This window comes from Populus trichocarpa, chromosome 17 (assembly GCF_000002775.5).
Source record: "Populus trichocarpa isolate Nisqually-1 chromosome 17, P.trichocarpa_v4.1, whole genome shotgun sequence".
NCBI lineage: Eukaryota > Viridiplantae > Streptophyta > Magnoliopsida > Malpighiales > Salicaceae > Populus > Populus trichocarpa.
The window spans coordinates 1,064,990-1,078,943 of NC_037301.2; the positions used below are offsets into that span (position 1 = coordinate 1,064,990).

Below are 13,954 nucleotides of genomic sequence, written 5' to 3' on the forward strand. Positions count from 1 at the left end.
AGTTAATTTTATTCTTTAATATATATTAAATTTATAATTTATCATTCTTCTCATGTAAACTCACTCCAATTTGTCATGTGTCTGTTACATGCAAAACTAGAAGATTATATTTAAAATTTAACATATATTTTAAATAAAATTGACTTAAATAAAGATATAATAGGTCAATGATAGATAAATAGCCCACTATCGAAGGATATACTACGTTACTAAAAAAAAACCTGTTTATCAATTTGTGTGGTTGTCCACTAGGTTTTGTTCTCTCCATTGATATTAATTATCATCAGTATCTGAATGGCATAGCATAGGTTAAAAACTTATTATTAATATTTTATGGATGTACACAAGAAGATAATTAATCCATAATAATTTTTACGGTTTAACTGTCTATATATTTTTAAATTTTATTATTCGATTAACAAATTTATTTATACATACCGCTTCCACGAGTTTTCTTGTCTCTTCCTTTCCTTTAAAGTCCCCGAATTCCCATCATGGCTTATTAGCTTTCTACTACTATCATTCTCTCTCTCACCCTTTCGCAAAAATCGACAACTTCATGACTCAGAAATCTTGACCCCATCTCCTAACAATTCATAGACAGGTAGGGTTCAGCATTGCACCATTCTTTTCAAGAACTGGTGGGATGTCACAGATTTCAAATAGATGGTAGGAATGGACCTCTCGATGATAAGTAGGGCCCAAATTGCCGCCCAAAGGCCATTGTAGATTCACGTTCAGAGAACATCAGATGCGATGCTTAGCCGACAGTAGAGAAGAATGATTACTTCTGAAGAGAATATCATTACAAAATGATCCCCGGCAAACAGTCAGGGATGCCAGCACGGCCGGCTTACATTGTTAAGCTTGTAACAATCTATAATCAACTCGAAACTTATATTCTTAACCTGAGATCTTGTGAAGAATTTCCAAAGATAAAAAGGAATCAATGATCTTGCTCAGAAATTAGTGGAGGCCAAGAAGGTTGTGGTTAGTAATTTTACCTCGTGTGAATATAATATAAATAATTTAATATTGTTAGGAAGTTTAAAACCGGCTTCCATGAATCTTCTTGTCTTTTCTTTTCCTTTAAAAGTCTATATGGTTGTTCTCTTAATGCAATTCATTGGATTCTGCTTTCTACGGCCTTCTCTCTCACACCGTCCGCGAAGATCCACCATGGCTTCTGCTATTGTCCTTTTTTTTTCTCTCCCGTCCTTTTGATACTGTCGTCCTTCCGCAAAAATCCACCATGGCTCTGGGGTTGAGTAGAGGTTAATTATCTGTGCTGTCATTGAGGTTTTGGTCGACAGGCTGTCCTCTCCTGAGGTTCTAGGCTTTTTCAAAAGACAAGCTCAATCAATGGAAAAGTTGAAGTTAAACATTAAATTATTCTCCTTTTTTATTTTTTTTCACAAGTATTTAACCGTTCAATTTGTAAGAACATCAGTCTTTTTTATAAGCCAACAATTACACTTTTTAAATTTGCTATTATAATAATTATTTATTTATGTGATAATTTCACCAATGTTTTTTTGGCCTTGTACCAAATACCTTCTAAGAGTAATACCAGATGAAATTTTTTAAAATATTTTTGAACCTCATAGTTTCATATATCTATATTTTAACCGTTAACTTCATTTCTCACACGTTTCACTCTTTGACTATTGAGTTTTGATCCTTGCAATTCTCATAAAAGTACATTTTGGTTCCTTAAGTTTTTATTTTTATTTTTGATCCTTATAATTTCAGGTATTTATATTTAATTCTAAAATTTTATTTTCCTTACATTTCAATTCCTTTATGTTGCGATTATAGAGAGAAAGTCGCTAGAAAAAAGAGAGGAAAGAGAAGTATTTTGGTGAGTTGTATTTCAAGAACAAAAAATGTTGATTTTGGAGAGTTGTATTTTGAATGAAACAGACCCAACCAAGGCCCCGAGTTACCCGGGTCCTGGGTTGACCCGTCAAGCGGGGCTGAGTTTGATAACTATGATAACAACCATGTCAGACCCAAGATGTTAGGTATATCCTTGGATCTAACGGCCATATCAGACCCAATAGCCTTGGATCTTACATGACTACCAGACCTAGGGTCTGGTGATTGGGTCTCGCAATCATGCCAGACCCCAACATCTTGGACCTGGCTGCCATGACTAAACTGAAAAAAAAAAAACAAAATTTTGCATAGTAACAAATACATAGTGAAAATCCAACGTATTTTAGTATATAAGTAATAAATTTAATAATTAACATATAATGCATGATAAAATTAGCATTAATTTTACCAGTGGCTACTGCAACAATAAAGAAAATATTTTTAGCATTCAAATTGGTTAAAAATCGATTACATGATCAAATTAGGGGTGATTTGTTGAATGATTGTGTGGTTACTTATATCAATAAAGATATATTTAAAAGTGTTGATAATGAAAAGATCCTACAATGTTTTCACTATATGAAGTCTTGCAATGAGCGATTGTGAATTTTATATATATATATATATGCAATATATATATATATATATATATATATATATATATATAGAATTTTATGAAATATCTTTTTATAATATATGTAAATTTTTTAACTTTATATTAAAAAATTATAATTTTTGGATTTTTTAGATCTTAATTAATTAATGGAAAAGTTGAAGTTAATTATTAAATTATTCTCTCTTTTTTTCACAACTATTTAACTATTTAATTTGTAAATACATCAGTCATTTTAAAAAACCAACATTTACACTTTTTAAATTTGCTCTTATAATAATAATAATTATTTATGTGATAATTTCAACCATATTTTTAAGCCTTATACCAAATACCTTCTAAGAGTAATACCAAATGAAGTTTTTTTTAACAAAACATATTTTTGAACCTAGTAGTTTTATGTGTTTACATTTTAACCGTAAACTTCATTTCCCACTCGTTTCACTATCTGAATATTGAGTTTTGGTCCTTGAAATTCTCATAAAAGTTCATTTGGGTTCCTAAAATTTTTTCTTTTATCCTCGTAGTTTTAGCTATTTATTTAATTCTAAAACTTTATTTTCCTCACATTTTAATTCCTTGATGTTACGAGTATAAAGAGAAAGTCGTTAGATAAAAAGAAAAGTATTTTGGTGAGTTGTATTTCAAGAACAAAAAATACTGATCTTAGTGTCCATAAATTTTTCTTTAAACACATAACAAAAAAAATTAATATTTTTTAAAAGTGGCCCTAAACAAAATAAAAAAGAGGAGGTTTTATCTATTTTTTTGGTTTTTTAACCAGTCACATTACTTTATTTCTTTTCAATTGCATTCTTTAAAGCTATATTTTCATGGCAACCATAGCTATCAAACCCAGCCTAGGAGTTAACCCGACTAATGGGCTAAGTCCTGGTTTACACGAGTTGACTCGGGTCAACCAAGAAAAATTTTAAAAAAATATTTGAGATTTTAATATTTTATATGAAAAAATAAGAAATAATCCATATGGATATATGCTATACATGTTGTAAACAATTAAATTTAAAAGATTATTTCAAAATGTTTTTTATTCCACATTGAAAAGATACTATCTTATTCTTTTAAGTTAAAGTATTTAAATAAAAAAGGTTTTCTATCCTACATTGAATAACCATTAACTTTTTTATTGTGAATATAGAATAAATATATAGACACATACACACACTAAAAGACTTCAAATTTTACATTACAAAAATAAAATATTTTTCTAATATTTATATACTGAACTTGAAATGAGTTAGAAAAAAACTGAAAATATATAAAAAAAATCTCTAAATAAAAGAAAAACACATTTAATAAAAACAGAATCTCTATCAAGTTTTTATTGGGCCACCCGAGTTCCAGGTTTACCCAACATGTTAACCAGTTTACTCCAGGCCACTTACACGTCCAAATATTGAATGAAACAGACCACCAAGGCTTATCATTCTCTCTCACATAATCACTCTATCACCCTTTCGCAAAAATCCACCAAGGCTCCTGCTTTCCACTACTCCTTTTCTCTCACATATTCCGACCCTCACCCCTTCTGCAAAAATCCACCATGGCTCTGGAGTTGATCGGAGGATCAATTCTCTCTGCTCTCGTTGAGGTACTGGTCGACAGGTTGGCCTCTCGTGAGGTTCTGGACTCCTTCAAAAGCCACAAACTCGATGATGGTCTTCTGGAAAAGCTGAATGAAACACTGAATACTGTCAACGGACTACTCGACGATGCGGAGGAGAAGCAGATTACAAAGCGTGCTGTGAAGAACTGGCTTAATGATGTTAAACACGCTGTGTATGAAGCTGAGGACATATTGGATGAGATTAATTATGAATATCTACGATCCAAGGACATTGATACCCCTCGACCTGACAGCAATTGGGTAAGCATAAGTTCTTGCACCTATAGACCTTGCTTCCTCATAAAATGTTTTTTTTTTTTTTTTAACTTTCATGTATGCTCTCAAGTCTGTAAACGAGGAAAAAATAATTTTAGGGATGGTTGTTGTCTTTCTGTGAGTTTTAATTAAAGAGTATTCATTGTTATGCATGCAACTAATATCATTGGCTTTTGGTGTCTATGGCGTAATTATGCTTGCAAATTCTCATTTATTAATTAGTTTTCTAGACATTTAATCACTATCTTTTTAAAACTTGAATTTTACTGCGTGCATTAAGTTAGCATCAACAATTGTAAATTCTTGAAAAAGATCTGTAGAAAGAAAACTTATTAATTCTCTAGATGTAAAAATCTTAATGTTTATGTTTTGATATTAAAAAATTATAATGTTATCCTGAATTCTATCTCATATATTTAGTCCACCATTGCAGGCAAGGAATCTGGTTCCATTTCTAAATCCAGCTAATAGAAGGATGAAAGAGATTGGAGCAGAGTTACAAAAGATCTATGAGAAGCTTGAACGTTTACTTAAACACAAGGGTGATCTGCGCCACATAGAAGGTACTGGTGGATGGAGACCATTGTCAGAGAAAACAACTCCACTGGTTAATGAACCTGATGTATATGGAAGGGACGCTGATAAGGAAGCCATAATGGAGCACTTGCTGACACAACACAAGACAGATGGCCCAAATTTAGTTGTGGTTCCTATTGTGGGCATGGGCGGGATTGGTAAAACCACTCTTGCTCAGCTTATCTACAACGACGAAAAGGTAGATCAGTTCTTCCAACTCAAGGCCTGGGTCTGGGCTTCTCAACAATTTGACGTCACCAGGATTATTGAGGATATTATTAAGAAGATCAAAGCAAGGACTTGCCCCACCAAAGAACCAGATGAATCCAAAGAACCAAATGAATCTCTAATGGAGGCAGTGAAAGGGAAAAAACTTCTACTTGTTCTAGATGACGCGTGGAACATCGAGTACAATGAATGGGATAAATTACTGCTACCTTTGCGGTATGTGGAGCACGGAAGTAAGATTGTCGTGACAACACGGGAAGAAGATGTAGCAAAAGTCACGCAGACTGTCATCCCCTCTCACCGCTTGAATGTAATAAGCGATGAAGATTGCTGGAAGTTGTTTGCAAGGGATGCATTTAGTGGTGTAAATTCTGGAGCAGTCTCACACTTGGAAGAATTTGGCAGAGTAATAGTGAGAAAGTGCAAAGGTTTACCGCTGGCAGCGAAAACTCTTGGGGGTCTTTTGCACTCCGTAGGAGATGTCAAGCAATGGGAGAAGATATCCAATAGCAGTATGTGGGGTTCGTCGAATGAAAACATCCCTCCAGCTCTAACATTGAGCTATTATTATCTCCCTTCACACCTGAAACGTTGTTTTGCTTATTGTGCAATATTTCCCAAGGATTATGTATTCAAGAAGGATAGATTAATCACTGAATGGATGGCACATGGTTTTCTAGTCCAGCCCAGAGGCGTTGAGGAGATGGAAGATATAGGTGAAAAATACTTTAATGATCTTGTCTCCAGGTCACTTTTCCAGCAATCCACTGGTGATTCTTTTTTCAGCATGCATGACCTCATAAGTGATTTAGCTGAATACGTGTCAGGAGAATTTTGCTTCAAGCTTGGTATTAATGAATCGGGCTCTGGGTTGGAGAGTGAACATTCATGCTCGCTTCCAGAAAGGACTCGTTATTTATCAATCACTTCAGCGGCAGCATATGGCGGAGGACTTCGGATTTTTCGTAGCATTCATGGAGTCCAACATTTGCGCGCCTTGTTTCCACTGAAGTTTTTTGTGGAAGTTGATATTGAGGCACTGAATGACATTTTGCCAAATCTTAAGCGCTTGCGAATGCTATCTTTATGTCATCCAAAAGATATTTCTTCTCAGTTGCTCAATTCCATTGGCAACTTAAAACATTTGCGGCACTTGGACCTTTCTCAGACAGTATTTAAACGGTTGCCCGAAAGTGTGTGCACCTTGTACTATTTGCAAAGCTTATTGTTAAAGGAGTGCCGACTTCTCATGGAGTTGCCATCCAACCTTTCCAACTTGGTCGACTTACAACATCTTGATATTGAAGGGACAAATTTGAAAGAGATGCCACCAAAAATGGGGAAACTCACGAAGCTTCGAATTTTGGAATCTTACATCGTGGGAAAAGATAGCGGGTCTAGCATGAAAGAGTTGGGGAAGCTCTCACACATAAGGAAAAAACTTTCTATTCGGAATCTCAGAGATGTTGCAAATGCTCAAGATGCTTTGGATGCCAATTTGAAGGGTAAGAAGAAGATTGAGGAGTTGGGGTTGACGTGGGATGGCAGTACGGATGACACACCACACGAGAGAGATGTACTTGAGAAATTGGAGCCTTCTGAAGATGTGAAAGAGCTTGCCATTATTGGTTACGGGGGTACAACGTTTCCAGGCTGGCTTGGAAACTCTTCTTTCTCAAATATGGTAACGTTGCTTCTTTCTGGATGTACGAACTGCATCCTCTTACCACCATTGGGGCAGCTGCCATCTCTAGAAGAGCTCGAAATTGAAGGATTTGATGAAGTCGTGGCAGTTGGTTCTGAGTTCTATGGAAGTGACCCTCCAATGGAGAAGCCATTTAAATCCCTCATAACATTAAAGTTTGAGGGGATGAAGAAATGGCAGGAATGGAATACAGATGTAGCTGGTGCTTTCCCTCATCTTGAAAATCTCTTGATAGCAGGTTGTCCAGAGTTAACAAATGGCTTGCCTAATCACCTTCCTTCTTTATTGATACTTGAGATTCGAGCGTGTCCGCAGCTTGTGGTTTCAATTCCAGAGGCTCCCCTGCTCAGAGAAATCAATGTATCTGAGGGAGATGAAAGTCGTATAACTGGTCGTACGTCGTCCTATTATTGCTACTACTTACCAGATCAACCACCCAAGTGCCTTCATTTTAGACGAGATCCCCAGCTAACGGGAATGGAGCAAATGAGTCATTTGGATCCCCGTCTTTTCACTGATATCAAAATCGAGGAATGTAGTTCATTTAAGTGCTGCCAGCTAGACCTTTTACCCCAGGTCACCACACTTACCATTGAACATTGTCTCAATCTGGAATCCCTATGTATAGGCGAGAGACCTGTCCCTGCTCTCTGTCGTCTGACAATCAGTCACTGTCCTAATTTGGTGTCTTTCCCCAAAGGAGGACTAGCTGCCCCGGATTTGACAAGCCTTGTGTTAGAGGGTTGCTTATATTTGAAGTCGTTGCCGGAAAACATGCGTTCCCTCCTACCTTCCCTACAGGATTTGCAATTGATCTCACTTCCAGAAGTTGATTCGTTTCCTGAAGGAGGTTTACCCTCCAATTTAAACACACTTTGCATTGAAGATTGTATCAAACTCAAGGTATGTGGTTTGCAAGCACTCTCTTCTCTTTCATACTTCGAATTTAGTGGGAACGATGTGGAGTCTTTTGACGAGGAGACGTTGCCCTCTACTCTCACAACCCTTAAAATCAAACGTCTGGGAAACCTGAAGTCTCTGGACTATAAGGGGCTTCATCACCTCACCTCTCTTCAGGGATTGGGTATCGAGGGTTGCCCTAAGCTTGAGTCCATATCAGAGCAGGCGCTTCCCTCCTCCCTTGAATACCTTTATCTCAGAAATCTAGAATCTCTGGACTACGTGGGGCTTCATCACCTCACCTCTCTTGACACATTGAAGATCAAGAGTTGCCCTAAACTTGAGTTCGTATCAGAACAGGTGCTGCCCTCCTCCCTTGAATACCAGGGGCTTCATCACCTCACCTCTCTTAGAAATTTGAGTATCGAGAGTTACCCTAAACTTGAGCACATATCAGAACAGGGGCTGCCCTCCTCCCTTGAATGCCTTCATCTCTGTAAACTGGAATCTTTGGACTACATTGGGCTTCAGCACCTCACCTCTCTTCACAAAATGAAGATCGGGAGTTGTCCTAAACTTGAATCGTTGCAGGGGCTGCCTTCCTCCCTTGAATTCCTTCAGTTATGGGATCAGCAAGACCGGGACTATAAGGAACTTCGGCACCTCACCTCTCTTCGCAAAATGAATATAAGAAGGAGCCTTAAGCTTGAGTACCTTCAAGAAGGCACACTTCCCTCCTCCCTTAAAGACCTTGAAATCCAGGATTTGGAAGATCTGGATTATAAGGGGTTTCGGCACCTCAGCTCTCTTCGTAAATTACATATCTGTAATTCTCCTAAGCTCGAGTTCGTGCCAGGAGAGGAGCTGCCCTCCTCCCTTGTATCTCTTAAAATATCAGGTCTGATAAATCTGAAATCTGTAATGAGGCTTCAGCACCTCACCTCTCTTCGCAAATTGATTATCCGGGATTGTCCTAAGCTTGAGTACTTGCCAACAGAAGAGCTGTCCTTACCCCTAGTTCCTGATATTAGTGGTTGTCCTTTTGTAGAACCGAGTTGTTGCATTAGTTAGACCATGTATCTTACCCGCGCTCCGCGGCCGAGCGATTAGTTATATAATTAAATTTAATAAATAGGTTTTACAATACATTTTTAATATAAAATATTTTTCAATAATAAATAGAAATATCTTTACATACATTAGTAATTAGATCAATATTTCATAAAAAAATAATTAAAATTGAGATATTTAATCTTATAATATGAATCATGCATTTAGTTGTGTTTAACAATTATATTTCCTAGATTTTTTTTTTTAAAAAATACATGGGTCAAACTATATAAATATAATAACCTTGTGACATGATTGAGATAATTTTATAGAAAAAAAAGTAAAAAAAAAAGAAGCACAAATACCAATTCCAAAAAAAATTACATGTTGAAGGATGAAATTAAAATAACACAAGAATACTTGATTTCACATCAGGTTCATGCATTCAGCTATGTTTAATAACTTTGTTTTTTAGAATATTTTTTTATTTAATCAAACAATTATCTATGCAAATAAAAGGTAAAAAAAATCACAAATGAAAGCAAATAAAATCAAATCATGAAGCTTAATTATAAAACAACTCAATGTTGAATGATGAATTTTTTAAAAAAATAATTAAGAAAAACAAAAAAAATATGAGTCAACCCTCGTTAATCCGCTAACATTGCGACCATTGGCATATGATTGGAATAAACCCATAGAGATGAAAGTGAAAGAAAATAAATACAAAGACCAACTCTCAGAAAAATTAAATGTTGAAGGATGAAATTAAAAAAAAAATACTAGAGTCAAATCATGTTAATATTTGAAACTTGTAATTGTGATCATGAGACCAAGACTACTCATGTATGAGTCAAACCCAAAAAAACAACAAAACAAATTTCTCAATAAAAAAATATCGAGGCATGAAACTTTCAATAAAAAAAAAACATGAAAACAATATGAATCAACCAGGGTTAACTCGCTAACCCCGTGACCATGGAAACAGATCGGGATAACCTTATTGAAAGTAAAGTGACAGAGAAAAGCACAAAGAACAACTATATAAAAAATAAACGTTGAAGGGTGAAATTAAAAAAAAAAGATCATTAACCTTTAAAACTCATGATCATGATGTTGGGACTAACCATATAAAAAACAACATAACAAAATTCTCTGTATAAAAAAGTTGAGGCAAGAAACTTAGTAAAAAAAGCAACATAAAATATCTGAGTCAACTATGTAACCACGAGTATATAATTTAAATAATCTTATAGAAAGGAAAGAAAAAACAAAACATGAAAACCAATTTCATAAAAATTAAATATTGAAGAATAAAATTGAAAAAAATAAATTTCTATCATTAAGAAACCAAAATCAACCCGTGCAAACCTTTAAAAGCCATGTCAAAAAAAAAAGCTAAGTGATGAAATCTTTAAAAAAAACCAATAAAAAAAATTCAAAACATAATAAATATAAGTAAAAAAAAATAGAGATCAAATTCGATACTAAAAATTAAAAATCAAATAAAGAGGAATAAAATCGAAACAATATCTAATTAGTTGAAGGATTTAAAAATATCAAAAGAAATAGTGCTAAGTTTTATATAAAAATAAAATAAAATAAAATGATTAGAGATAAATAGCAATGAATACTATTTTTATAAAATAAAAATTAAAAAAACTGTAGAAAAACACAATAAAAATATAAAAACTATATGTAATATAAGTGTTAACCGCACGTATCAAACATTGGTTCCAAACAAAACTAGAAAATAAAAAAACTAGACACCTGCATCATCACGTCCAAACCTGCCTAAAAGGCAGAAAAAACTGCACATGCATTTGCAATACCATGCCACAACCAAATCAATCTTACCAAAAACATCCTTTATTCATCATTAAAGGTCCTCTTGTGAACAAAACATAAAAACATAGTGAAAACAAAAAGATTGGTTTCAATGGCAAATGCATAAGCAAAAAATATTCAAATCAATGTAGAAATCATAAAGAGAGCAACGGAAGGACAAAAATCGATCAAAAAACCCTCACTGACAGAAGAAACAACACACTTTCACCTCATGTGTTCTCCATCGGTTTGTTTAAGAAAAAAAAGACGAGCTGCAGCATCACCACCTCCATCCTCTCTCATAAGCTTCTTCTTCTCCAATGTGCATACCTTTTTGGTTCACACATGTTCTATGCCTCCTCTCCCTCTTCTAAATCATGACTACAAGTGAAGAAAACAACTCTAATCCCACCCAAAAACAATGTTCTAATACCAAATTTGATATGAGACAAAAGAGATTTAAAGTTAAAGAAGAGAAAAAAAAAGTCAAAGAAAGAGAAAAAAAACTGATAAAGACTAAAACCCTGATTATAACATATAATTAAACTTATAGCCCACTAAATAAAATAGTAAAAACAATAATTAAATCAAATCCAAAAAATAATGTATGATTAATAAATTTCAACTAAAAAATTAAATAAATTAAACTAAAATATAAGTTGAAGCTCCATCTCTTAATGATTTGAGCTACCCTCCATCATTTATAATCATACAAATACGTAAATAGTGTTCTTTCGAGTCCGTCCCTACCACTTATATATATATATATATACAGAGAATTTAAGTCTAGTATTTGAACGGTTCATAAACCTCGATCCATCATGCGATTTCTCAAGATGACGTTGTTATAATTTCAAAAAACTATTTACAGAAGATTTATCTTCAAGGACAAGAGTTGAATCCTTAATATTTTACTTGTCATAACTTAATTTTGGCCCTTTGGTTTTTAATTTAATTTTTACAGGGTTTAAAATGAAAATTTAAAAGATCAGAGATTTATTTCGATGAAAAGTGTGATTTGTCAAACTTCCGTGAAAATTAAGGATTACAATGTGTTTTTGTCATTCTATCTTTATCTTCAAGATAATCCCTATCTTCAAGATAATCTTTATCTTCGAGATAATCCTTGTTTTTAAGATAATGATAGTTATCCGATTTCAAATTTGATTCTTAATCAAATTCAAACTTCAAAGAAGAGAATGAGTTTGATTGAAACTTGGTTTCTCACACGCGAAAGGACTCTGACACTATAAATACAGATTTCAGGGTATGAAAAAAAGAAGAGAGGATGATTAGGGAGAGACCCTAAAGAAACAGGGAAAAAACCCAGGAAAAGGCCATTGTAAAAGAGATTTAAAGTTAAAGAAGAGAAAAAAAAATCAAAGAAAGAGAAAAAAAACTGATAAAGACTAAAACCCTGATTATAACATATAATTAAACTTATAGCCCACTAAATAAAATAGTAAAAACAATAATTAAATCAAATCCAAAAAATAATGTATGATTAATAAATTTCAACTAAAAAATTAAATAAATTAAACTAAAATATAAGTTGAAGCTCAATCTCTTAATGATTTGAGTTACCCTCTATCATTTATAATCATACAAATACGTAAATAGTGTTCTTTCGAGTCCATCCCTACCACTTATATATATATATATACAGAGAATTTAAGTCTAGTATTTGAACGGTTCATAAACCTCGATCCATCATGCGATTTCTCAAGATGACGTTGTTATAATTTCAAAAAACTATTTACAGAAGATTTATCTTCAAGGACAAGAGTTGAATCCTTAATATTTTAATTTTCATAACTCAATTTTGGCCCTTTGGTTTTTAATTTAATTTTTACAGGGTTTAAAATGAAAATTTAAAAGATCAGAGATTTATTTCGATGAAAAGTGTGATTTGTCAAACTTCCGTGAAAATTAAGGATTACAATGTGTTTTTGTCATTCTATCTTTATCTTCAAGATAATCCCTATCTTCAAGATAATCTTTATCTTCGAGATAATCCTTGTTTTTAAGATAATGATCGTTATCCGATTTCAAATTTGATTCTTAATCAAATTCAAACTTCAAAGAAGAGAATGAGTTTGATTGAAACTTGATTTCTCACACGCGAAAGGACTCTGACACTATAAATACAGATTTCAGGGTATGAAAAAAAGAAGAGAGGATGATTAGGGAGAGACCCTAAAGAAACAGGGAAAAAACCCAGGAAAAGGCCATTGTAGAAACCCTATAAAAAAAAATAAAAAAAACATTTATAAAAAAAAAAAGAGCGCGGCCGAATCCTTAACTAGCCGCCGCACCCTCCCCCCAGCTTTTTCCTCTCTTCTTCCCTGGTCCCAAACCAGCTATTAAACGCTCCTATTCATTGATTTTCTTTCCGCCAATCTCAACGCCAAGGAGCTGCAACTCCTCATAAAAATAAAAATAAAAAGTCTTTCTCCCTCCCAGTCACCGACCTTCAGCCTCTCTTCCCCGCTCTCACTCTCCCCGTTAACCACCATCCTTCATCTCAGCCTCCTCACCGAGAACACAAGCCTCCACCCATCAATCCTCAGCCACAGGGAAACCGAAGGAAACCATACACAGACAGCCCTTTCACTTCCTTTTTCTGCGACCGATCGATCCCTCAAACTGACCACACACGGTCTTCTTCCCCCATCCGCAATATTTCTCTTTCTTCCCTAGCCGACTACCATGAGCAACGGAGAAGCAGCACCCGAAGACCCAATGGTTCCAGCCACAGGCAGCTGCAAAAACAGAGAAGAGTTTTCCTCAGAACTCAGCTGCAGCAGCAAAAGTCGTGTGGTGTAGTTTTTTTTCCTTCCTCCAGCGGTGCAGTTTCTTCATGCACAAGAACCGTGAGGCTCCAGCATGGCAGCCATGGACTGTCTAGCCTCCATTGAAGTAACGCTTAGAAGCACTCTTCTCGCCAGCCTTTGCACCAGCAGTGAACATCAGCAGACTACAAGCTCCAACAGCCACTCCTCTCTCCCCACCGTGCTCTTCCTGCCAGCGTCCACTAGTTCCTCGATCGGGAGAAGATCCTGCTCCACCGGGGTCAGCTTCCTCTTTTCTCTTCCGGCCGTGGCTCTAGCCATCGCTAGTGTCAGTGAGTCGCTTCCCCTCCTGTATTACAATTCACGTTAGTAGCTGTGAATTATAGTTCACTTGCTACTGTAGCAACTGAACTATAATTCACTTGCCTCAACCGGGTCACTGGCTTAGGCCAGTGACCAGACCGGGGAGGTTGGGTCTACAC

The 13,954-nt window shown here is 35.0% G+C and overlaps 1 protein-coding gene and 1 long non-coding RNA gene across 6 annotated transcripts in view; one reads left to right on the plus strand and one right to left on the minus strand.

Moving 5' to 3' along the window:
• The window catches only part of LOC18106403 (putative disease resistance protein At3g14460), a 61,261-nt gene that overhangs the window by 35,188 nt on the left and 12,119 nt on the right, over nt 1–13,954 (plus strand). The window contains exons 2-3 of one of the 4 annotated variants that reach the window (XM_024588948.2): nt 4,118–4,379; nt 4,828–7,753. In XM_024588948.2, coding sequence (XP_024444716.2) covers nt 4,118–4,379; nt 4,828–7,753 — 3,188 coding nt within the window. The remainder of the gene's footprint in view (nt 1–4,117; nt 4,380–4,827; nt 7,754–13,954) is intronic. The other 3 variants (XM_052448589.1, XM_052448588.1, XM_024588949.2) reach the window with 3 other exon arrangements.
• The window catches only part of LOC127904508 (uncharacterized), a 79,348-nt gene that overhangs the window by 11,493 nt on the left and 53,901 nt on the right, over nt 1–13,954 (minus strand). Inside the window, exon 2 of one of the 2 annotated variants that reach the window (XR_008057772.1) lies at nt 5,408–5,781. This is a non-coding gene — a long non-coding RNA (uncharacterized LOC127904508). Of the gene's footprint in view, nt 1–4,424; nt 5,782–13,954 lie in introns of those variants that run through there. The other variant, XR_008057771.1, reaches the window with a different exon arrangement.